Below are 25,343 nucleotides of genomic sequence, written 5' to 3' on the forward strand. Positions count from 1 at the left end.
ATCAATTCAGGGTGAAAACAGATATTGGAATATTGGAATTTCACATTTTCCAGCCAGCTCTGCATTTAGTGCAATGCTTGTGGTGAGGAAACTACTCACAAACATCAACAGAGGTTCCCCAGAGTAGCTCTTAAGAGAGGCAGAAGAATTCCCACCTCTTCCCCAGGTCTCACTATTTAGAGAACATGATTCTTATTTGTTTTAAATTGTTCTGTGTAGTGCACTCTGCATAGAGCGCCACTACAGTGTGCTTTGGTTGTTGGATTTAATTTTCTCTACTTCATTCCCTTTGAATGTATGGGATTGTGTGTGTGTGTGTGTGTGTGTGTGTGTGTGTGTGTGTGTGTGTGTGTGTGTGTTCAATTTCGAGGAGAATGGTTCTGTGGTTATGGCAGAGTATCAGGTATCAGGAATGTTGACTCTCTGTGTAAACCCAGTCTCTCACCCTTATCGTTCCCCCGATCATTCCCAGTTTCCCCCTTAGTAGCTCACTATTATTTGATGTGTTGCTTTGAGATCCACATATTGAAGGTGCAAAGGGTATGCAAAATATGATATTTGTTATTGCTCACTTTTATTTCAACTCTATCATTTCACTTTCATGCCCGTTATTAGGAAGTTCCTTGTCAACAAGTAACCTTGAAGTAAAACATCTGTGGAAAACGTCTCTTCTAACATTGTAGGATCTTCATTCTTGTAAAAATCTTTATAGCAAGGTCATAAGACAACGATCTCAACCGGTGTTAATCAGTATAGAGCTTTTTATACCCATGGAGCTGTTAAGATTTACACCAGCAAAGGTACTGACCCTAGGTCTTACTTTTGTATGTTGAGAGAAACCAATGTATTTTGGATGTTGTGATGAGAAAGGCAGGAATGATTTAAGTTGTTTTCTAATATCTAGGGAAGAATAGCATTTTTTAGTACACAAAAGGCCAAAATCCCCCATTGTTTTCACCATTTATCGAGCTTCTCATTCTTCAAAGGGCTTCAAACATATTGAGCTCAGCAGCATCAGTGTACTCATGTGAGTAGTCCTCACTTTTGTGAGTTGTAACAGCAGTGGAAATACTTGAATTTCTAAAACAATTCTTGTGATTAAGATCTGAATGAGATCTTAAGAATAACATTCTTAGAGGCAAAAGAAAGAAAGAAAGAAAGAAAGAAAGAAAGAAAAAAAGAAAGAAAGAAAGATTGATCCCTTTTTGGATTTTTATGTAAACTGAAAAAAAAATTGTTTGAAGAGGAAGAATAGAACGCCTGATGTTGGAAACTGGTATACCTCCATTGCTGGTTGAAATTGATGTAGCTTCTTTAGGGCTGGTCTACACTAGGGGTTGGGGTTGATGTAAGATACGCAACTTCAGCTATGGGAATGGAGAAGCTGAAGTTGACGTATCTTATTTCGACTTACCTCCCGTCCTCATGGTGCGAGATCGACGGCCGTGGTTCCCCCGTCGACTCCGCTACTGCCGCTCTCCCTGGTGGACTTCCAGAGACGACGGGAGCGCGTTCGGGGATTGATATATCACGTCTAGACGAGACACGATATATCGATCCCCGATAGATCGATCGGTACCCACCGATCCGGTGGGTAGTCTGGACGTACCCTTAGAGTACCCCGTCTGTTGTAAATCAGCTGTATTTCTACTGCTCTCAAAGTGGTCAGATTTCCAGCTGATGTACATTGACATAGCTTGATTGACAGCAATGTGCCTACACCAGTTTATGCCTGATGATGATTGGACCCAGTTACATATTTCTATACAGAATTGCAGCAGGTATTAGTCTGAAGAATCTCAACAGAAGGGAAACCAGTATGAATTATTTGATTCACATCCACAGGTTTCCAATTCCTTAGATTAAGTATCTTTCTTTGCCACCCCTACAGATGATCTATTCTGAGAGCGACCCAGGAGAGAACCAGACCATCTCTGAAGTATTCATCCTGGTGGGATTTTCAAACCTTAACAAGCTGCAAATCATTCTGTTTCTGGTGCTTCTGGTCATCTACCTGGTCACCCTGATAGGGAACCTGCTTGTTATCCTGCTTATAAAGCTAAACCCCTCACTCCACACCCCCATGTATTTCTTCCTGGTGAACCTGTCTTTCTTGGAAATCTGCTTCACCAGCAGTGTGGTTCCTCAGCTGCTGATTCACCTCCTGGTGGAGCAAAAGACCATCACCATTGCGGGCTGCGCTGCCCAAATGTACGTCATCACCATCATGGGCCTGACAGAATGCTGCCTCCTAGCAGTCATGGCGTACGACCGTTATATGGCCATATGTCACCCCCTGCACTACAAAACTATCATGAGTGGCCGGGCATGTGCACAGCTCGCGGGTGCTTCATGGATCATCGGCATCTCGGTGGAAGTAGCTCAGACCACTTGGATCTTCAGCCTGCCCTTCTGTGGCTCCAACCGCATCCACAACTTCTTCTGTGACATCCCGCCAGTGTTGAAGATGGCATGTACGGACACATCCAAAAATGAGATTATGGTCTTCACTGTGTCGGTGCTGTTCATCATGAGCCCTTTCCTGATGATAATCCTGTCCTACATCTGCATTATTTCCACCATCCTCATGCTGCCATCAGTGGAGGGAAGGAATAAAGCCTTCTCCACCTGCTCCTCCCACCTCATGGTGGTGACGTTGTTCTATGGAATGGCGCTTATCTCTTACCTGGGGCTCAAGTCTAGCTTCACCCCAGAAAGTAATCAAATGATTTCCCTCATGAACACAATTGTGGGACCAGTGTTGAACCCCATAATATACACTCTGAGGAACAAAGAGGTGAAGGGAGCCTTTATAAAAACAGTAGAGAAGAGCATCTTTTCACACAATCAGAGAAAACAGAGAATGAAAGATAGAGTTAGTTAAAACAGGGGAATGAGGGAAATTCATACATGTTTTGTTGAATTACTCCCGATGACCCTCATTTTTTAAATTGAAATTTTGCCATTTGAAAAGCTTTGACCTCTTGTAAACCTGTCAGGAAAATGGGAAGAGAAACTTTTCTTACCAAAATGAGCCAAAATTTTAAATATTTAAATTTTTGTGAAAATTTGATAGAACCTTTTCACCAGATTTAAACATCACTGAAAAATCAAATGAGAAAATTTAATCCATGTCGTTTCTTGATTTTATATCTTCAAAATTTGAAATGTCAAAGCAAAAAATAAGCTCAAAATGAGAATCATTTCATGAAACGTTGAACTTGGTGTGTGCAAATTTAACAATTTTCATCAAAATTTTCATAGTTGAAAAATTCCAACCTGCTCTACAGAAAAGTCCATTTAGGCTTCTCCTTTTCCTGCTCTGTCAGTCCAGTGCAGCATTTTCGGTTTTTGGTTGGGTTGGATTAGGTTTTTTTGGCCTGTCTCTTGATTGCAATTTCCCAGTGCTCCCTCTGGTCTAATTTTAAATAACATTCCTCAACACTTATGAATGGCTTCCTATGTAAGACTCTGATGGATCTTTCAATGCCTAACCTGATCAGGTCAAACAACAACTCAGGGAGCTGGCTATTGACTTCTATGGCATTTTGCACAGGTTCAGAGCCTATGCTAGCAGATCATGGTGCATACCATAGATTCATTGATTAAAAGGCCATACGGAACCATTTTGATCATCTAGTTTGACATCCTGCTTAACACAGGGCAGAGAATGTCAACCTGGTGATTCCTGAGTCAAGGAAGCACTGTACATATTTTATATTCCATATGTAAAATAATAGCTGTGTTATAAACTCATATAACTATAAGTGGTTATATCAATATATAACAATATTGCACCAAATGCTAGTGTATATGGTACATCTTTGTATAACTATATGCTAAAATACATTTGTATATTTTTATCATGAGAAATACTACTCTGTTGGCTTGTCTACCTATATCACTTCCTACGTATAATAAATACCAAATTTAAAACCTCTATCCCTAGCTCAGCAATTACAGGACTATATGCCTTCTTTCCCTAAATATCCCTATAATGCATTTTTAAGATGCACTGGCTGGCAGTATGTCTTGGCTTTTATTATTTCTCTTTGATAGAATTTGCTGATTTGTTTAAAATGATATTGTTAAGAAGTTAAGTAATGTGTCACGTTGGAAGAAGTGAGAGTTACATACATGTAATGATAAACAAAAAAAATCCCTTTCTCTGAGAAACTTAGAAACTGAGTGGCCTAGGGCAACATGTCCCAGAAACTACAAATTCAGCAAGAAAATTGTAGGAATTAGGTTATTAACACTTGTTCATGAATAATATATAGGCTCTGTAAAATTCAATGGATAATGTGTTGGATAAAGATTGGGGGCAATTGAGAATGGCAACATGTATGAGAACACATATGAAAATGAGCCCAATGCTGGAGAAATGCTGGACCAGAAACTGACCAATGAGATTGAAGGACCAGACCAGGAGATCCAGGGAGGTGGCGACCATCATGGAAGAAGGAAGGACTTGATAATGGAATGTGGTAACTTGGGCCCATTTACCTATTCAGTCTTGTCTGTTATTACTTGTCAGGCAGAACATTATGTCCAGACACTATAGGTGACACTAATTCTGTCTGAAATTGTATTCAATAAAGGCAAAACTGATTAAATCTAAATTGGGTGGATGCGTGACTCAGTTTCCCCCTATACTCCCAACAACCACTTACACAATTTGATAAAACAGGGTAAATCCCACATAAATGTCCTCATCTCGGCTTCGTACATTAATTTAGCAAAGGTAGGTGTGATGTTGCTCTCTATATGTTTATGGAAATATGCTAATGAGTGTAAATATGACATAACTGGAATATGCTTTGTGCTAGATATGCCATGTAACATATCTTTGCAAAGGTTATGATCTACTGAATATATTCATCCTATTTGTAGGCATGTATAATTTTTATATCTGAAGTTATGAGCACTGGCTCTATTCTTGTATTTTAAGTGTTTTCTGTAGGAAACACACAAGAGAGGTTTGGTCAACATATTGTGAAGGGGTTGTTCAAGTAACTGGGAGTATTTAACTAACAATGGACTTTGGGAGACACCAATCCACATCTGAGCTTTCCTGGGAATGTTCAAACTAACTTGTAAACAATGGTGTCGGCCTGCAAAAAGCTGAATCATCCGTGGACATGTGACCTGCCCAGGTGGCTACAAACTCCATCTTGTTGCAGTGGTTTTGCACAGAAGAACAAAGGGGTTTCCACCCACAAGAGAAAGAATATAAAAGGCCCTGGAAGCCTCTCCATTTTTGTCTTCAGCTGGCTCAAGAGATGGCCTCTCCACCCCAAACAGATGCCTGAAAGAAACTGGAGCAAAGGACTGTAACTACAGGGGTGTGAGTGAGTGCTGGACCCAGGCCATAAACTACAAGGTTGGTCTGAAAAGGATTGTACCTGAGATAACATCTAGGGTGAGAAGTTACCATTTGTAATGAGAGCCTTAGTTTATTAAGTTAGCCTTGCATATTTTGATTTATTTTACTTAGTAACTTACCTTGCTCTGTCTGTTATTACTTGGAACCACTTAAATCCTACAGTTTATACTTAATTAAATCACTTTTACTTATTAATTAACCCAGAGTAAGTGACTAATACCTGGGGGGAGCAAACAGCTGTGCATATCTCTCTATCAGTGATAAAGAGGGTGGACAATTACAGAGTAAAACAGATTTGTTTGCGGTTTGGACCCCATTGGGAGCTGGGTGTCTGGGTGCTGGAAATAGGAGCACTTGCTAAGCTGTTTTCAGTAAACTCTGCAGTTTTGGGGGTGTGGTTCAGACCCTGGGTCTGCGTTGCAGCAGGCTTGCATGTCTGGCTCAAGATGGCAGGGCTCTGGATGCCCAAACTGGCAGAGAAAACGGGCTCAGAGGTAGTCTCAGCACACCAGGTGATAGCCCCAAGGGGGTCTCTGTGACTGAACCTGTCACAGTGGCGTAGTCGAACAGGATTTGTGCACAGCTGATTGCTTTGTGACACTGGTAGTGATTTTAAGTGAGTTTTAAGTGTGGTGGCTGGAGAACAGACAAAGTCGTTACTGGTTTGTTATTTTCTGTTTACTTTGGTTTAATTCAGCTTGTGTAACTGGCAGGTATTCATTTCATGGGTTATATACTAACTCAGGGATCGGCAACCTTTGGCACACGGCCCAACAGGGAAAGCCCCTGGAGGGCTGAGCCAGTTTGTTTACCTGCCACATCAGCAGGTTCAGCCGATCGCAGCTCCCACTGGCTGGTGTTCGCTGTCCCAGGCCAATGGGGGCTGCAGGAAGTGGCGTGGGCCAAGGGATGTGCTGACCACCCTTCCCGCAGCCCCCATTGGCCTGAAGTGGCCAGTGGGAGCCGTGATCAGCTGAACCTACGGATGCGGCAGGTAAACAAACCGCCCTGGCCCGTCAGGGTGCTTACCCTGGTGGGCCGCGTGCCAAAGGTTGCCGACCCCTCAGTTAATATATAACCGATGATATGAATACCTGGCAGTTACACAAGCTGAATTAGCGTATGTTTTCCCCAGTGATCCGTTCACTCATGCTAACCTGAACCCCACACTACCAAGCAATAGTATAACTCAGCATTTAGCACAGGCAGATAGGAAATTTGGCAATGTCAAAATGATTGACTTTTAGCAATAAACCTGACTGTCAAGCAATTGACTGTACAATTTATCAACAATAGGCAGCAGAGTGCAGCTGATGATGGATGACAGGAAACTATCTGTTATACTGTATCACAGCAGTGAGAAAGGAGTGACTTAGTTAACAAGGGCCACTTGCAAAGGTAAAAAATTAAAAGTGGGGACTATACTGTATAATGGGCACTAGGGGCAGCAGAGGATGGGGTTGGGGAATTGGCAGCTATACTGTATAATGGGCACTAGGGGCAGCAGAGGATGGGGTTGGGGAATCAGCAGCTATACTGTATAATGGGCACAAGAGGCAGCAGAGCTTGAAGGTTGGGTAGGGTCAGGCGGTGGTCAGAAATGATGTCAAAGACTTTTATTTTTCAGTTCCTGCAACTTTAGACTCTCTTGTTTGCACAGAGCAATATATTCCCCTGTTGTCAGAGCCAATCCCCAGCCTCAGAGCAGATAAGATTGATTAATACCAAGGGAATTCATTACTTCAATAGTGTATCTATTCATTAGAGCTAATGCAAAATTTCCCCGTATTTTGCTGAACTTTTAACCCTATACTTGTGAATGTGGCCAGGTAGGAGATATGCCTGGACCTGCCATGGTCCTTGATAATTTTCCATTCATCACAGTTCAGAATGGGCTTGATTTGCAAAGGGGCTCAGGTCTCATTGATTTCAGTGGGAGATGCAGGTCTCAAATGTTGCTGTAAATTACACCCAAGGCTTTGATCAGTGTCTGGAGAATAAGGACACAAATAAATCACCTGCTGGAGCAGAGCATTTTCCTTCTAGGCTGTTGAATGGACATTTCATGTAGAGCAACAAGGATGATGCAACGGCTTGTAGTTGTCGCCTAACAACATTTCCCTACAGAGTTAGTGCTGTAGTTTGTGTCTGAAAAAACATGAGATAATCACTTCTGCTCTTCTGGGGCTGTTTGACAGTGAGAGATTTCATTTGTTTGTCTTTAAGATTCTCTTCTACCATATCTGTGCTTGCTTCATCCCAAACACTTACGGTCACATATCACTGGTGTATTTCATATTGTCAGAGAGTCACAGAGTTTAAGGACAAAAGGGATCTCTAGATTATTTAGTCTGACCTCCCCATCTCACAATGTCTTGGGTGTCATCACACATGCCCACAGAGCACTTTAGCTTTGCATCAAACTGAACATAAAAGAGAAATGTACTTGGTGGTCCCTGTACCAGGCCACTGAAATGGAGGCACCTCTGGGATGCAGAATGTATAATATCATGTGTCAAGGCTGTATCCCCACTTTGAACTTTAGGGTACAAATGTAGGGGCCTGCATGAGGACTTCTAAGCTTAACTACCAGCTTAGTTCTGGTCCGCTGCCACCATTCCCTACCCTGGGAAGCTTTTAGAAACCTCTCACCAATTCCCTGGTGAATACAGATCCAAACCCCCTTGGATCTTAAAACAAGGAGAATGTGACCCTTCCCCCCTCCTTCCTTTCACCAACTCCTGGTGAATACAGATCCAAACCCCCTTGGATCTTAAAACAAGGAGAAATCAATCAGGTTCTTAAAAAGAAGGCTTTTAATTAAAGAAAAAGGTAAATATCATCTCTGTAAAATCAGTATGGAAAATAACTTTACAGGGTAATCAAACTTAAAGAGCTCAGAGGACCCCCCTCTGTCTTAGGTTCAAAGTACAGCAAACAAAGATAAACACTCTAGTAAAAGGTACATTTACAAGTTGAGAAAACAAAGTAAAACTAAGACGCCTTGCCTGGCTTTTTTACTTACAAGTTTGAAATATGAGAGACTTGTTTAGAAAGATGGGGAGAACCTGGGTTGATGTCTGGTCCCTCTCAGTCCCAAGAGCGAACAACCCCTTAAAACAAAGAGCACACACAAAAGCCTTTCCCCCCCCCAAGATTTGAAAGTATCTTGTCCCCTTATTGGTCCTTTGGGTCAGGTGTCAGCCAGGTTACCCGAGCTTCTTAACCCTTTACAGGTAAAAGGATTTTGGAGTCTCTGGCCAGGAGGGATTTTAGTACTGTACACAGGAGAGCTGTTACCCTTCCCTTTATAGTTATGACACGCCCCCCAAATCACAGATAGTGTTGGACGTCCGGTTCCACACTGGCTGTGACTTCTTTCTGGAGCTCTAGGAGAAAACAGATTTAATAAGACACATATACCTTTAGACATACTACTGATTATATAAAAACTAACAATATGTTTTATTTCAAGAACAATTGTTAACCAGTTAACTCTGGGAAACTTTCCCGGGAGAGTGCATCAGCCACTTTGTTAGAAGCTCCCGAAATGTGTTGTATTTCAAAATCAAAATCTTGGAGAGCTAAACTCCACCGAAGAAGTTTTTTGTTATTTCCCTTGGCGGTATGAAGCCACTGTAGCGCAGCATGGTCTGTTTGTAGTTGGAACCGCCGTCCCCAAACATATGGGCGTAGCTTTTCCAGCGCGTACACAATGGCGTAGCATTCCTTTTCGCTGATTGACCAGTGGCTTTCCCTCTCAGACAGTTTCTTGCTGAGAAACACGACAGGATGGAATTCTTGATCCGGTCCTTCCTGCATTAAAACTGCTCCCACGCCTCGCTCGGCAGCATCTGTGGTTACTAGGAACGGTTTGTCAAAGTCTGGGGCCCTTAGCACAGGGTCAGACATGAGTGTTGCCTTAAGCTGGTTAAAGGCCTTTTGACACTTATCAGTCCACTGAACTGCATTTGGCTGTTTCTTTCTGGTTAGGTCTGTCAGCGGGGCGGCAATTTGGCTGTAGTGTGGTACAAATTGCCTATAATATCCGGCCAAGCCTAAGAAGGATTGGACCTGTTTCTTTGACTTTGGAACTGGCCACTTTTGGATAGCATCCACTTTGGCCTGTAGGGGATTTATAGTTCCTTGACCCACCTGGTGCCCCAGGTACGTCACTCTGTTTTGGCCTATTTGACACTTTTTAGCCTTAACAGTTAGTCCTGCCTGCCGGATGCGCTCAAAGACTTTTTCCAGGTGCTCCAGGTGTTCTGTCCATGAATCAGAAAAAATGGCCACATCATCGAGGTAGGCAACTGCAGATTCTCCCAATCCCACTAGGAGACCATCTACAAGTCTTTGGAAGGTGGCGGGTGCATTTCGCAACCCGAAAGGGAGTACATTGAATTCATACACCCCTGCCTGGGTGACGAAGGTGGACCTTTCCTTAGCGGGTTCATCTAGTGGTACTTGCCAGTACCCTTTGGTTAAGTCTAAAGTAGAGATGAATTGGGCATGTCCCAATTTTTCCAATAGCTCATCTGTGCGTGGCATTGGATAGTTGTCAGGATGAGTTACAGCATTTAGCTTACGGTAGTCCACGCAAAAGCGTATTTCCCCATCTGGTTTGGGAACTAGAACCACTGGAGATGCCCATGCACTGGTAGAGGGGCGGATTATACCCATCTGTAGCATGTCCTGGATCTCCCTTTGTATAGCAGCTTGGGCATGAGGTGACTCCCGGTAGGGTGGGGTTCTAATTGGGTGAGCATTACCTGTGTCAATGGAGTGGTATGCCCGTTTGGTCCGTCCTGGAGTGGCTGAGAAAATCGGTGCAAAGCTTGTGCACAGCTCCTTGATCTGCTATCGCTGCAGACGTCCCAGGGTCGTGGAGAGGTTCACCTCTTCCACGCCACCATTCCTTTTTCCTTCGTAGTAGACACCTGCAGGCCACTCCGCGTCATCTGTTTCCTGGGCTGTAAACTGGCAAACGTTTAGTTCTCTGGAATAAAAGGGCTTAAGAGAATTAATATGGTATACCTTAGGCTTTGTGTTGGAGGTGGGGGAGGCTATGAGATAGTTAACAGCTCCTAGGCGCTCCTGGACCGTGAATGGTCCTTCCCACAACACTTCCATTTTATGGGCCTGGAGCGCCTTTAATACCATGACTTGGTCTCCTACTTTGAAGGACCGTTCTCTGGAATGTTTATCATACCAGGCCTTTTGCTCTTCCTGAGCATCCTTTAGGTTTTCTTTAGCAAGGGCTAAAGAGTGTCGGAGGGTGTTTTGTAGGTTGCTTACAAAGTCTAGAATGTTAGTTCCTGGAGAAGGCGTAAACCCCTCCCATTGCTGCTTCACCAACTGTAATGGCCCCTTAACCTCGCGGCCATACACAAGTTCAAATGGTGAAAACCCTAAACTGGGATGTGGTACAGCCCTGTAGGCAAAAAGCAACTGCTGCAACACTAGGTCCCAATCATTGGAGTGTTCATTTACGAATTTACGTATCATGGCCCCCAAAGTTCCATTAAACCTCTCCACCAGACCATTGGTTTGATGGTGATGAGGGGTGGCAACCAAGTGATTCACCCCATGAGCTTCCCACAGGTTTTTCATGGTCCCTGCCAGGAAATTAGTTCCCGAATCTGTAAGGATGTCGGAGGGCCACCCTACCCTGGCAAAAATGTCTGCTAATGCCTGGCACACACTTTTAGCCCTGGTGTTGCTTAAGGGTACAGCTTCCGGCCATCGGGTAGCAAAATCCATGAAAGTCAGTACGTACTGCTTTCCTCTGGGTGTCTTCTTTGGGAAAGGACCCAGAATATCCACAGCTACTCGCTGAAATGGGACCTCAATTATGGGTAGTGGCTGGAGAGGGGCTTTAACCTTGTCTTGGGGCTTTCCCACTCGTTGGCACACCTCACAAGACCGGACATAATTAGCAACGTCCTTGCCCATTCCCTCCCAGTGGAAGGACTTCCCCAACCGGTCTTTGGTTCTGTTCACCCCAGAATGGCCACTGGGATGATCATGGGCTAAGCTCAAGAGCTTTACCCGATACTTAGTGGGAACTACCAACTGTCTTTGAGGATGCCAGTCTTCCTGGTGCCCACCAGAAACAGTCTCCTTGTATAAAAGTCCTTTTTCTACAACAAACCGGGATCGGTTAGAAGAGCTGAGAGGTGGTGGGGTGCTCCGTGCCGCCGCCCAAGCTTTTTGAAGGCTGTCATCTGCTTTCTGCTCGGCCTGGAACTGTTCCCTTGATGCTGGAGACATCAGTTCCTCCTTGGACTGTGGACTGGGGCTTGGTCCCTCTGGAAGTGATGCAGGTGCTGGGGCTGTTTCCATTAACTGTGAACCGCTGTCCGCTGGTGCACTATGTGGTATTTCAGGCTCTGGCTGAGCCGCTTGGGTAGGGTTATCTGCTGCTTCCACCAGTTCACACTCACTGGTGCCCTCTGGCATTGGAGTTGTAGATGGGTTTGCAAGCGCTGGACTTAGTGCTGGCAATGGTTCTGGTGCTTTTTGCGTTGCCAGTTCCGGTTCTGGGACTGGCTTTGGCTGGGTCTCTGGGATTGGATCCACTACGGCTGTTGCAGTCGTTGGCAGGGGATCCGGTTCCACCACCTTTGTTTGGGTCTCTGGTAACACAGACGGGGCCCTGGTGGACGGCTCAGGAACAGGGATGGGGTTGAAAGCTTGCTTAGCCTGGCTGCAGGTGACTATTCCCACCCTCTTGGCTAGCTTCACATGGTTGGCCAAGTCTTCCCCCAGCAGCATGGGGATGGGATAATTGTCATAGACTGCAAAAGTCCACATTCCTGACCAGCCCTTGTACTGGACATGCAACTTGGCTGCAGGGAAGGTTACAGACTGTGACACAAAGGGTTGAATTGTCACTGTAGCCTCCGGGTTGATGAGTTTGGGGTCCACTAGGGATTGGTGGATAGTTTACACTTGTGCCCCAGTGTCCCTCCAAGCGATAACCTTCTTTCTGCCCACTCTCAAGGTTTCCCTTCGCTCCGAGGGTATGAGAGAGGCATCTGGGTCTGGGGATCTTTGGTGTGATTGGGGGGTAATGAACTGTAATCGGTTGGGGTTCTTCGGGCAGTGAGCCTTTATATGCCCCAGTTCATTACATTTAAAACATCGCCCTGCTAAGGTATCACCGGGGCGATGTTGGTTGGTGGAGACTGGTGGGGTGAGGTAAGAACGCCTCTGGGGTTTCCCTTGGGATGTGGGTGGGGCCTTGGGTTGTCCCCGGTGATAAGGTTTTGTTTCGGCTTGCCCTTTCTGATATTCGCTCCAACTGCTACTAGCTTTTTTCTTTTCTGTCACCTCCACCCATTTGGCTCCAATCTCCCCCGCCTCGGTTACAGTTTTGGGCTTCCCATCTAGGATGTACCTTTCTATTTCCTCAGGAACACCCTCTAAAAACTGCTCCATTTTTACTAGGGAAAGCAGATCGTCCAGAGATTTAACATTTGCTCCTGATACCCAGGCATCACAATTTTTGTCAATGTGGTAGGCATGCCGGGTAAATGACACATCTGGTTTCCACCTTAGGGCTCTGAACCGCCAATGGGCATGCTCGGGTGTTAGCCCCATTCTGAGTCTGGCCTTGTTTTTAAAAAGTTCATAACTGTTCATGTGTTCCTTAGGCATTTCAGCCGCCACCTCTGCTAAGGGTCCACTGAGCTGCGGCCTCAGCTCTACCATGTACTGGTCTGCAGCGATGCTGTATCCAAGGCAGGCCCTTTCAAAATTTTCTAAGAAGGCCTCAGTATCATCGCCTGCCTTGTAGGTGGGGAATTTTCTGGGATGGGAAGTGGTACCTGGAGAGGAGTTGCTAGGATGGGCTGGTGCATCCTGCCTAGCCCTTGCTACTTCCAGTTCATGCTTCCTTTCTTTTTCTCTCGCCTCCTCTTTGGCTTTTTCCAGCTCTATCTCTTTTTCTTTCAGCTCCATCTCTCTTTCTTTCAGCTCCATAGCTCTCTTGTGGGCCCCCTCTTTGGCTTTTTCTTCTTTGGTAGTCATTTTCCTGTTTTCTTGTGCTGGGTCACACCCCTCTGCAGTTGACTGAAACTGGGATGTACTCAGCTTTGGCTGCTGCTGAGTTAACAGAGACTTTCTAACTAGCTATTCACGAGGATGTAAAAAGAAAAAAAAACAATTCCGCTTGTAAATTGCCTTTACCAGTCAAAGTTTGCTCGCTTTGAACCCTTCTCTTAACAAAGGACCTTGTTAAAAAAAACTTAACACCTCTGCCTTCAGGCAAGGAGAGATAAGATATGCATCTACCTTCAGCTCTGCTTTCCAAGCAGCTAGAAGGAAAAAAAAATCTTACTGGCTTTTGGGTTTAAAACGATCTCCACCACTGTGCCATCATGTCAAGGCTGTATCCCCACTTTGAACATTAGGGTACAAATGTAGGGGCCTGCATGAGGACTTCTAAGCTTGACTACCAGCTTAGTTCTGGTCCGCTGCCACCATTCCCTACCCTGGGAAGCTTTTAGAAACCTCTCACCAATTCCCTGGTGAATACAGATCCAAACCCCCTTGGATCTTAAAACAAGGAGAATGTGACCCTTCCCCCCTCCTTCCTTTCACCAACTCCTGGTGAATACAGATCCAAACCCCCTTGGATCTTAAAACAAGGAGAAATCAATCAGGTTCTTAAAAAGAAGGCTTTTAATTAAAGAAAAAGGTAAAAATCATCTCTGTAAAATCAGTATGGAAAATAACTTTACAGGGTAATCAAACTTAAAGAGCTCAGAGGACCCCGCTCTGTCTTAGGTTCAAAGTACAGCAAACAAAGATAAACACTCTAGTAAAAGGTACATTTACAAGTTGAGAAAACAAAGTAAATCTAAGACGCCTTGCCTGGCTTTTTTACTTACAAGTTTGAAATATGAGAGACTTGTTTAGAAAGATGGGGAGAACCTGGGTTGATGTCTGGTCCCTCTCAGTCCCAAGAGCGAACAACCCCTTAAAACAAAGAGCACACACAAAAGCCTTTCCCCCCCCAAGATTTGAAAGTATCTTGTCCCCTTATTGGTCCTTTGGGTCAGGTGTCAGCCAGGTTACCCGAGCTTCTTAACCCTTTACAGGTAAAAGGATTTTGGAGTCTCTGGCCAGGAGGGATTTTAGTACTGTACACAGGAGAGCTGTTACCCTTCCCTTTATAGTTATGACATCACGCAACACTGTTCAACAGATGATTAAGGCAGGAAGGAAAGAACATCTTATGCAAAATAGAAACTATGTGTGTGTGCGCGTGTGCGTGCATGTGTGAGACTTGTAGGCCATGCAGTGAGTATATAGCCATGCAGTAATGATAGTTATATTTTAAGTAAAGGATAAATGGGTGAGGAATTGATAGGAGAGACACAAGAGACCTACAGGCCTATACTTATAAAAGTAGTTTAGAAAGACATGGTTGGTGAGGTAATATCTTTTATTGTTGGTGAGAGAAACAGAAGTTGGTCCAGGAAAAGATCTGTGTCTCTAGTATCCTGGGATCCAGATGGCTACAACAGCACTGCATACAAGAATAGCTTAAGCAGTTAGGGTAAGTAGAAGGCTTTCTAGCCTGAACAGGAGCAGTTGCTCAATGAGTTGGCATAAGGAAGTAAAGTAACAGTGACCTTAAGTCAAAAAACATCACGAGGCTCTGGTTATTGTTTTGTCTTAATCATGATTGTTGCAAACAGCAGATAGGTAATCATAAGGTGCTAGTTTCTTCCAGGTTGGGATATTTTTAGTAAGGGACATCAGCAGATGTCTGACTACAAGAATGCCATGGTAATTAATTAAGGTATAAGCTAATAAGCTTGAGGTTAAAGGATTAATAGCCTGTGGGAGAAGGCCAGCCCGATATTACTATGGTGATGAACTACAAATAAGGAAAAGTGGTGGGAACCCCTGCTGATTATCCATTAGGCATAGTCAGGGCCGATGCTACCATTAAGGCGAACTAGGCGGTTGCCTAGGGCACCAAGATTTGGTGTCTCCAAAAAGCGGTGCCCCCAATTTTTTTTTTACAGAGTTCCTCCCTGAGCGCGCAGTCGCCACTCCACTTCTCCTGCCTCCCATGCTTGTGGCGCCAATCAGCTGTTTGGCGCCACAAGCCTGGGAGAAGAATTAGAGTGGGGGCGGCATGCTCAGGGAGGAGGCGGAGCAGAGGTGAGCTGGGGTGGGGAGGTGCCGCACGGCTCCCTGGGGGGGGGAGATGCCGAGGGGGTGGCAGGGAGCTGCCACAGGGCTGGGGCGGGAGTGCAAGGTGGAAGTTTCGCCTAGGGCGCGAAACTTCCTTGCACCGGCCCTGCGCATAGTAGCACCAGTATAGCACATTATACAATTGTATTCTGGGCTGTGGGTTATAGAGAAGTAAGTGTGATGACTACTGGTGATGATGATGATGGTGAGGGGGAAGAGAAGGAAGATGATAACTAACTCTTTGGAGCATAAGCTTTCGTGAGTGAATACCCACTTCGTCAGACGCATGTAATGGAAATTTCCAGAGGCAGGTATAAATATTCAGGCAAGAATCAGTTTGGAGATAACAAGGTTAGTTCAATCAGGGAGGGTGAGGTCCTCTGCTAGCAGTTGACGTGTGAACACCAAGGGAGGAGAAACTGCTTTTGTAGTTGGCTAGCCATTCACAGTCATTGTTTAATCCTGATCTGATGGTGTAAAATTTGCAAGTGAACTGAAGCTCAGCAGTTTCTCGTTGGAGTCTGGTCCTGAAGTTTTTTTGCTGTAAGATGGCTACCTTTACATCTGCTATTGTATTGCCAGGGAGGTTGACGTGTTCTCCTACAGGTTTTTGTATATTGCCATTACATGCGTCTGACGAAGTGGGTATTCACCCACGGAAGCTTATGCTCCAGTACATCTGTCAGTCTTAAAGGTGCCACAGGACTCTCTGTTGCTTTTTACAGATCCAGACTAACACGGCTACCCCTCTGTACTTAACTCTTTGGGTTGTTTTGCAAGGGGTAGTGTAAGTATAGGGATGCTCAGCTCCTTCTTTATTATGGCTACCTGCCGTGCTGGGATGGAGTGTTTGTGCATTTCCTAACTGTGTTAATAAATCCATTTTCCATATAATGTAATCTCCTAAGTGTGAGTGTTGCAACCATGCACATGGGGGCTCCCAACTGAATAGTGATTCTGATAATACTGGGCCTGATCTTGGGACAAGAACCTACCAAATTTCAGAATGATGAATGGGGGGAGTAAACTGGTAATATGATCAAGATACATTCAATAGATCAGGCAACAGATTGTTATCCACAGATGGAGAGAATGAGCCCTGCTCAGCATGTGTGTATGTGTGAGAGAGAGAGAGAGACTGCTTGGGGTAATGAGCCATGCTCAGTTTGTATGTGCGTGCACGTGTGAGTGAGTGAGTGAGTGAGTGACTGTCCCCCCCACAGGAGGAAATGAGCCATGCTCAATGTGTGTTTATGTGCCACTACTGCCCCCTCCACTTGTGAACAGCCCCATGGACGCGTTCATGGCCACAGTGGTCAGGAAAGATCTTTCATTTACAGCTCATCCAAAAGATATAACATCCACCAGAAACAGTGTCCCCTTCCACTGTGATGAGTTGCTGAGGGTCAGCACCAACTCCAAGGGGAGAGCACCACCTGCTAATCCACCCTACCCTCCCTCTGCAGCAGAGGTCCTCCAAGCGCCACGCTGGGGCACTGTGCTAAGCAGCCATTCTGATGGGAGATGGTCCACAGCTGAGCCCCTCACCCTGCTCCTTGCGGCACAGGGCCACGTGGTGCCCTGCTGAAGCACAAGAGGTCAGCATGGACCAAGAGACAACAGAGCCCCACCAGGTGAGACCCCACCCGCTCTTTGCAGCATGTCATCTCTTGGAGCTGCTCTGGAGCATGGGGGTTACACTGACCCACAGAGGAGAATGTCCCTTAATGAGTCCTCCATCCTATTCTCTGCTGTACAGCGCCCCTTACTGCTGAACTGGGACATTGGGATCAATCAACCTGAGAACATCCCACAGAGCCCTCCAGGCCCATCCCTATAGATCAGCGCCCACTGGTGCTATACTGGGGCATTGCTACCAGCACTGACTAAGGGGGAAGTGTGCCTCAAACTGAAAATCCCACCCCACTCCCCATAGCACAGCCTCCTACTTCCATGCTGGAGTAATGGGGTCAACACTGTCTTAGAATTGAGAGTGCTCCCAGCTGAGCCCATCACCTCACTCCCTGAAGCGCACTACGCCCAGCACCTCTCAGCTTCCACACAGAGTTTATTCTAATGCTTCTGGGAACTAGCCCTGATTCTGGTCCCACTGCAAACTTACTGGAGTAAAAGGGAATAGTCCCACTGACTTCGATGGGCTTTGGATCTGGTCCTCTAGGAGGGAAATGGGCCCTATGGTTGGGGCAGTGGAGTCTAAGACTGAGGACTCCTGGGTTCTGTTCCCAGCTCCGGGAGGGGAGCGGGGTCCAATATTTAGAGCAGTTGGGACTGGGAGTCAGAGCTCCTGGGTTTTAATTGTGGCTCTGAGACAAGAATGGGGCACACAGTCTGAACATCAGGGAACTGGAGTCATGAGCCTTGGGCATTGTTCCGGAGTCAACCCCGACTCTGTGTTGTGTTGCTTTGGACAAATCATTCCTTCTTCTAGACAAAATTGCATCACACAATTTACCACAGTTAGTAAATCCTATTATGATTTTCATCTAGAAAATAGACATGATGATGATGATTGATGATACAACTTTCTACGAAATGATTTCCCTAGTGAATTTTGTTTTGTTGCAGGTTGAAGCAGTATTGTTCTTCCTTTGAAGAATATTACAAGAGATTTCCTTTAGGGAGTAGGTCCCAGAAGCCAGTGAATGAAATAAAAACACCTCTGTTTTCTTCAACACATATAGTTCCTGCAGCTAGTTGAGGGAACAACTCTTCTTAAACAAGGTAGGCTATAAATGAATGACTTAAGCCCCCAACCATTTTCCCACTGAATTCCATGGTGTTGTGCCCCAGTCTGCAATGGGACCAGGATCAAGTCACTGGTTTCTTCTTTTGAATTTTCCATACATTGGCAGAGAATCTTAGTGTGTATGTGAGCACCTGGGTTGTGTCTGTATTCCTATCTATCTATCTATCTATCTATCTATCTATCTATCTATCTATCTATCTATCTATGTGTGTGTGATGCTATATTCCATATTCTTCCTAGAAATAATTTTATAATATGGTTATAGTATATCTAAGATGTATATTATGCAAGAGGGTCTTGTGAGAGATCATTGGAAAGTTTATGATATGTTGAATATGATTATCCTATTTATATGCATGTATCATTACTGTTTTTGAAGTTAGGACTATTGACTATGTAACAATTACAAGTTGGTTTGCACCTGGAGACCGCTCATCACACAGAATGCAATCAGTCTGGATGGGCCACTGGGGAGAACAATAGGACTTTGAAGATGCTAAACTCCCACCTTCCTGAGAAGATTCCTGGGATGCTAAATAATAATAATAATAATAATCAGGGCCGGCTCCAGGCACCAGCTAAAGAAGCAGTTGCTTGAGGCGGCCAATACCAAGGGGCGGCACTCCGGCCTCTATCGGGACGGCACGTCTGGGTCTGCAGCGCGGTAATTCGGCAGCGGGTCCCCTCAGTCCCACTCGGAGCGAAGGACCTGCCACCAAAATGCCACCGAAGAGTGGAATGCCGCGATCGCGTTGCTGCGGCTTTTTTTTTTTTTGCCGCTTGGGGCGGCAGAAAACCTGGAGCCGGCCCTGATAATAATTACCCTCATTTGAGAAATCTTATTTTGGTAAACATGGTTAGAGAATAACATTCCTAGAGGGGAAGAAAGAAAGAAAGAAAGAAAGAGAAACGATCCCTTTTTGAAATTTCCTGTAGACAGAAAAAAAATGTGTTCAAAGAGGAAGAATAGAACCCCCGATGCTGGAAACTGGTATACCTTCCTTGCTGGTATAAACTGATGTAGCTCCTTTAGAGTCAATTTATCAGACCCCCATCTGTTGTAAATCAGCTGTAGTTCCACTGGTGTCAAACTGGTCGGATATCCAGCTGATCTATATTGGCATAGCTTGATTGACATCAATGTGGCTCCACCAGCTTATGCTTGATGATGATTGGGCCCAGTTACAAATTTCTATACAGAATTGCAGCAGGTTTTAGTCTGAACCGTTTCAACAGAAAGGAAACCAGTATGAATTGTTTGATTCACATCCACATGTTTGGCATTACTCAGATTCAGTCTCTTTCTTTGCCACCCCTACAGATGACCTATTCTGCAAGTGACCCTGGAGAGAACCAGACCATCTCTGATGTATTCATCCTGGTGGGGTTTTCGTACCTTAACAAGCTGCAAATCGTTCTGTTTCTGGTGCTTCTGGTCACGTACCTGGTCGCCCTGATGGGGAACCTGCTTGTTATCCTCCTTATAAAGCTAAACCCCTCACTCCACACCCCCATGTATTTCTTCCTGGTGAACCTGTCTTTCTTGGAAATCTGCTTCACCAGCAGTGTGGTTCCTCAGCTGCTGATTCACCTCCTGGTGGAGCAAAAGACCATCACCATTGCGGGCTGCGCTGCCCAAATGTACGTCAACACCATCATGGGCCTGACAGAATGCTGCCTCCTAGCAGTCATGGCGTATGACCGTTACATGGCCATATGTCACCCCCTGCACTACAAAACTATCATGAGTGGCCGGGCGTGTGCACAGCTCGCGGGTGCTTCATGGATCATCGGCATCTCGGTGGAAGTAGCTCAGACCACTTGGATCTTCAGCCTGCCCTTCTGTGGCTCCAACTGCATCCACCACTTCTTCTGTGACATCCCACCAGTGTTGAAGATGGCATGTACGGACACATCCAAAAATGAGATTATGGTCTTCACTGTGTCGGTGCTGTTCATCATGAGCCCTTTCCTGATGATAATCCTGTCCTACATCTGCATTATTTCCACCATCCTCATGCTGCCATCAGTGGAGGGAAGGAATAAAGCCTTCTCCACCTGCTCCTCCCACCTCATGGTGGTGACGTTGTTCTATGGAATGGCGCTTATCTCTTACCTGGGGCTCAAGTCTAGCTTCACCCCGGAAAGTAATCAAATGATTTCCCTCATGAACATAATTGTGGGACCAGTGTTGAACCCCATAATATACACTCTGAGGAACAAAGAGGTGAAGGGAGCCTTTATAAAAACAGTAGAGAAGAGGATCTTTTCACACAATTGGGGAAAACAGAGAATGAAAAGTAGAGTTAGTTAAAACAGGGGGAATGAGGGAAATTCATAAATGTTTTGTTGAATTACTTCCAATGACCCTCACTTTTTTAATTTAATTTTTTTCATTTGAAAAACTTTGACTTGTAAACCTATCAGGAGAATGGGAAGAGAAACTTTTATTACCAAAACCCCCACATTTTAAATATCTTCAAAATTTAGAATGTCAAAGAAAAAAAAAGCTTAAAATGAAAACCCTTTCATAAAATGTTCACCTTGGTTTTTGCAAATTTAACAATTTTCACCAATATTTTAATGATGGAAAAATTCCAACCAGCTCTACCAAGAACTCCATTTAGGCTTCACCTTTTCCTGCTCTGTCAGTCCATTGCAGCGTTTTGGGTTGGGTTGGGCTGGGTTTTTTTGGCTGTCTAATGGATTTTGCCAGTGCTCCCTGTTGCCTAATTTTAAATAATATTTCTCATCACTTATGAACAGTTTCCTATATAAGACTCTGATGGATCTTTCAATGCCTAACCTGATCAGGTAACACAACAACTCTGGAAGCTGGCTCTTGACTTCCATGGCATTTTGCACAGGATCAGAGCCTATGCTAGCAGATCATGGTGCATACCATAGATTCATTGATTAAAAGGCCATAGGGGACCATTTTGATCATCTAGTTTGACATTCTGCTTAATGCAGGGCACAGAATTTCAACCTGGTGATTCCTGAGTCAGAGAAGCACTGTACATATTTTATATTACATATGTAAAATAATAGCTGTGTTATAAACTCATATAACTATAAGTGGTCCGATCAATGTATCACAATATTGCACCAAATGCCTGTATATATGGTACATCGTTGTATAACTATATGATAAAATACATTTGTATATTCTTATAATGAGAAATACTACTCTGTTGGCTTGTCTACCTATATCACTGCCTACATATAATAAATACCAAATTTAAAACCTCTATCCCTAGCTCAGCAATTACAGGACTATATGCCTTCTTTCCCTAAATAGCCCTATAATGCATTTTTAAGATGCACTGGCTGGCAGTATGTCTTGGCTTTTATTATTTCTCTTTAATATAATTTGCTGATTTGTTTAAAATGATATTGTTAAGAAGATAAGTAATGTGTCACGTTGGAAGAAGTGAGAGTTACATACATGTAATGATAAACAAAAAAACTCCCTTTCTCTGAGAAACAGAGTGGCCTAGGGCAACATGTCCCAGAAACTACAAATTCAGCAAGAACATTTTAGGCATTAGGTTATTAACACTTGTGCATGAATAATATCTAGGCTATGTAAAATTCAATGGATAATGTGTTTGATAAAGATTGGGGGCAATTGAGAATGGCAACATGTATAAGAACACATGAAAATGAGCCCAATGCTGGAGAAATGCTGGACCAGAAACTGACCAATGAGACTGAAGGACCAGACCAGGAGATCCAGGGAGGTGACGACCATCATGGAAGAAGGAAGGGCTTGTTAATGGAATGTGGTAACTTGGGCCCATTTACCTATTCAGTCTTGTCTGTTATTACTTGTCAGGCAGAACATTATGTCCAGACACTATAGGTGACACTAATTCTGTCTGAAATTGTATTCAATAAAGGCAAAACTAATTAAACCTAAATTGGTTGGATGTGTGACTCAGTTTCCCCCTATACTCCCAACAACCAATTACACAATTTGATAAAACAGGGTAAATCCCACATAAATGTCCTCATCTTGGCTTCGTACATTAATTTAGCAAAGGTAGGTGTGATGTTGCACTCTATATGTTTATGGAAATATGCTAATGAGTGTAAATATGACATAACTGGAATATGCTTTGTGCTAGATATGCCATGTAACATATCTTTGCAAAGGTTATGATCTACTGAATATATTCATCCTATTTGTAGGCATGTATAATTTTTATATCTGAAGTTATGAGCACTGGCTCTATTCTTGTATTTTAAGTGTTTTCTGTAGGAAACACACAAGGGAGGTTTGGTCAACATATTGTGAAGGGGTTGTTCAAGTAACTGGGAGTATTTAACTAACAATTGACTTTGGGAGACGCCAATCCACATCTGAGCTTTCCTGGGAACGTTCAAACTAACTTGTAAACAATGGCGTCGGCCTGCAAAAAGCTGAATCATTCGTGGACATGTGACCTGTCCAGGTGGCTACAAACTCCATCTTGTTGCTGTGGTTTTGCACAGAAGAACAAAGGGGTTTCCGCCCACAAGAGAAAGAATATAAAAGGCCCTGGAAGCCTCTCCATTTTTGTCTTCAGCTGGCTCAAGAGATGGCCTCTCCACCCCAAACAGATGCCTGAAAGAAACTGGAACAAAGGACTGTAACTACAGGGGTGTGAGTGAGTGCTGGACCCAGGCCATAAACTACAAGGTTGGTCTGAAAAGGATTGTACCTGAGATAACATCTAGGGTGAGAAGTGACTATTTGTAATGAGATCCTTAGTGTATTAAGTTAGCCTTGCATATTTTGATTTATTTTACTTAGTAACTTACCTTGCTCTGTCTGTTATTACTTGGAACCACTTAAATCCTACTTTTTATACTTAATTAAATCACTTTTATTTATTAATTAACCCAGAGTAAGTGACTAATACCTGGGGGAACAAACAGCTATGCATATGTCTCTATCAGTGATAAAAAGGGCGGACAATTACAGAGTAAAACAGATTTGTTTGCGGTTTGGACCCCATTGGGAGCTGGGTGTCTGGGTGCTGGAGATAGGAGCACTTGTTAAGCTGTTTTCAGTGAACTCTGCAGTTTTGGGGGTGTGGTTCAGACCCTGGGTCTGCGTTGCAGCAGGCTTGCGTGTCTGGCTCAACATGGCAGCGCTCTGGATGCCCAAACTGGCAGAGAAAATGGGCTCAGAGGTGGTCTCAGCACACCAGGTGATAGCCTCAAGGGGGTCTCTGTGCCCGAACCTGTCACAGTGGCGTAGTCGAACAGGATCAGAGCCACAGCGGATTGCTTTGCGACACTGGTAGTGATTTTAAGTGAGTTTTAAGTGTGGTGGCCGGAGAACAGACAAAGTCGTTACTGGTTTGTTATTTTCTGTTTACTTTGGTTTAATTCAGCTTGTGTAACTGGCAGGTATTCATTTCATGGGTTATATACTAACTCAGGGATCGGCAACCTTTGGCACACGGCCCAACAGGGAAAGCCCCTGGAGGGCTGAGCCGGTTTGTTTACCTGCCGCACCAGCAGGTTCAGCCGATCGCAGCTCCCACTGGCTGGAGTTCGCTGACCCAGGCCAATGGAGGCTGCGAGAAGTGGCATGGGCCAAGGGATGTCCTGGCCACCCTTCCCGCAGCCCCCATTGGCCTGGAGCGGCCAGTGGGAGCCGTGATCAGCCAAACCTGCGGATGCGGCAGGTAAACAAACTGGCCTGGCCCGTCAGAGTGCTTACCCTGGTAGGCCGCGTGCCAATCCCCAGCCTCAGAGCAGATAAGATTAGTTAATACCAAGGGAATTCATTACTCCAACAGTGTATCTATTCATTAGAGCTAATGCAAAATTTCCCCGTATTTTGCTTAACTTTTAACCCTATACTTGTGAATGTGGCCAGGTAGGAGATATGCCTGGACCTGCCATGGTCCTTGATAATTTTCCATTCATCACAGTTCAGAATGGGCTTCATTTGCAAAGGGGCTCAGGTCTCATTGATTTCAGTGGGAGATGAAGGTCTCAAATGTTGCTGTAAATTACACCCAAGGCTTTGATCAGTGTCTGGAGAATAAGGACACAAATAAATCACCTGCGGGAGCAGAACCTTTTCCTTCTAGGCTATTGAATGGACATTTCATGTAGAGCAACAAGGATGATGCAACGGCCTGTAGTTGTTGCCTAACAACATTTCCCTACAGAGTTAGTGCTGTAGTTTGTGTCTTTGAAAAAACATGAGATAATCACTTCTGCTCTTCTGGGGCTGTTTGACAGCGAGAGATTCCATTTGTTTGTCTTTAAGATTCTCTTCTACCATATCTGTGCTTGCTTCATCCCAAACACTTACGGTCACATATTACTGGTTTATTTCATATTGTCAGAGAGTCACAGAGTTTAAGGACAAAAGGGATCTCTAGATTATTTCGTCTGACCTCCCCTGTCTCACAATGTGTGATTGTGTCATCAGACATGCCCACAGAGCACTTTAGCTTTGCGTCAAACTGAACATAAAAGAGAAATGTACTTGGTGGTCCCTGTACCAGGCCACTGAAATGGAGGCACCTCTGGGATGCAGAATGTATAATATCACGCAACAGTGTTCAACAGATGATTAAGGCAGGAAGGAAAGAACACCTTATGCAAAATAGAAACGCTGAGTGTGTGCGCGTGTGTGCGTGCATGTGTGAGACTTGTAGGCCATGCAGTGAATATATAGCCATGTAGTAACGATAGTTATATTTTAAGTAAAGGATAAAGGGGTGAGGAACTGATAGGAGAGACACAAGAGACCTACAGGCCTATACTTATAAAAGTAGTTTAGAAAGACATGGTTGGTGAGGTAATATCTTTTATTGTTGGTGAGAGAAACAGAAGTTGGTCCAGGAAAAGATCTGTGTCTCTAGTATCCTGGGATCCAGATGGCTACATCAGCACTGCATACGAGAATAGCTTAAGCAGTTAGGGTAAGTAGAAGGCTTTCTAGCCTGAACAGGAGCAGTTGCT

At 44.5% G+C, this 25,343-nt stretch overlaps 2 protein-coding genes across 2 annotated transcripts; both read left to right on the plus strand.

The window, feature by feature from the left end:
- The first annotated feature begins 1,891 nt into the window (after positions 1-1,891).
- Positions 1,892-2,884, plus strand: LOC135886265 (olfactory receptor 10A4-like). Its single transcript, XM_065414088.1, has one exon. It carries the CDS (start codon positions 1,892-1,894, stop codon positions 2,882-2,884), a length of 993 nt encoding a protein of 330 aa, XP_065270160.1.
- A 16,805-nt stretch (positions 2,885-19,689) lies between these two features.
- LOC135886266 (olfactory receptor 10A4-like) lies at positions 19,690-20,682 on the plus strand. Its single transcript, XM_065414089.1, has one exon. The coding sequence runs from the start codon at positions 19,690-19,692 to the stop codon at positions 20,680-20,682; it is 993 nt and encodes a 330-aa protein (XP_065270161.1).
- The last annotated feature ends 4,661 nt before the right edge of the window (positions 20,683-25,343 follow it).

The sequence above is a fragment of the Emys orbicularis genome, chromosome 12 (genome assembly GCF_028017835.1).
Source record: "Emys orbicularis isolate rEmyOrb1 chromosome 12, rEmyOrb1.hap1, whole genome shotgun sequence".
Lineage (NCBI taxonomy): Eukaryota > Metazoa > Chordata > Testudines > Emydidae > Emys > Emys orbicularis.

Excerpts from the sequence above, each read along its gene's own strand:
- LOC135886265 (XM_065414088.1), top strand. The coding sequence starts at position 1,892 with ATGATCTATTCTGAGAGCGACCCAGGAGAGAACCAGACCATCTCTGAA.
- LOC135886266 (XM_065414089.1), top strand. The coding sequence starts at position 19,690 with ATGACCTATTCTGCAAGTGACCCTGGAGAGAACCAGACCATCTCTGAT.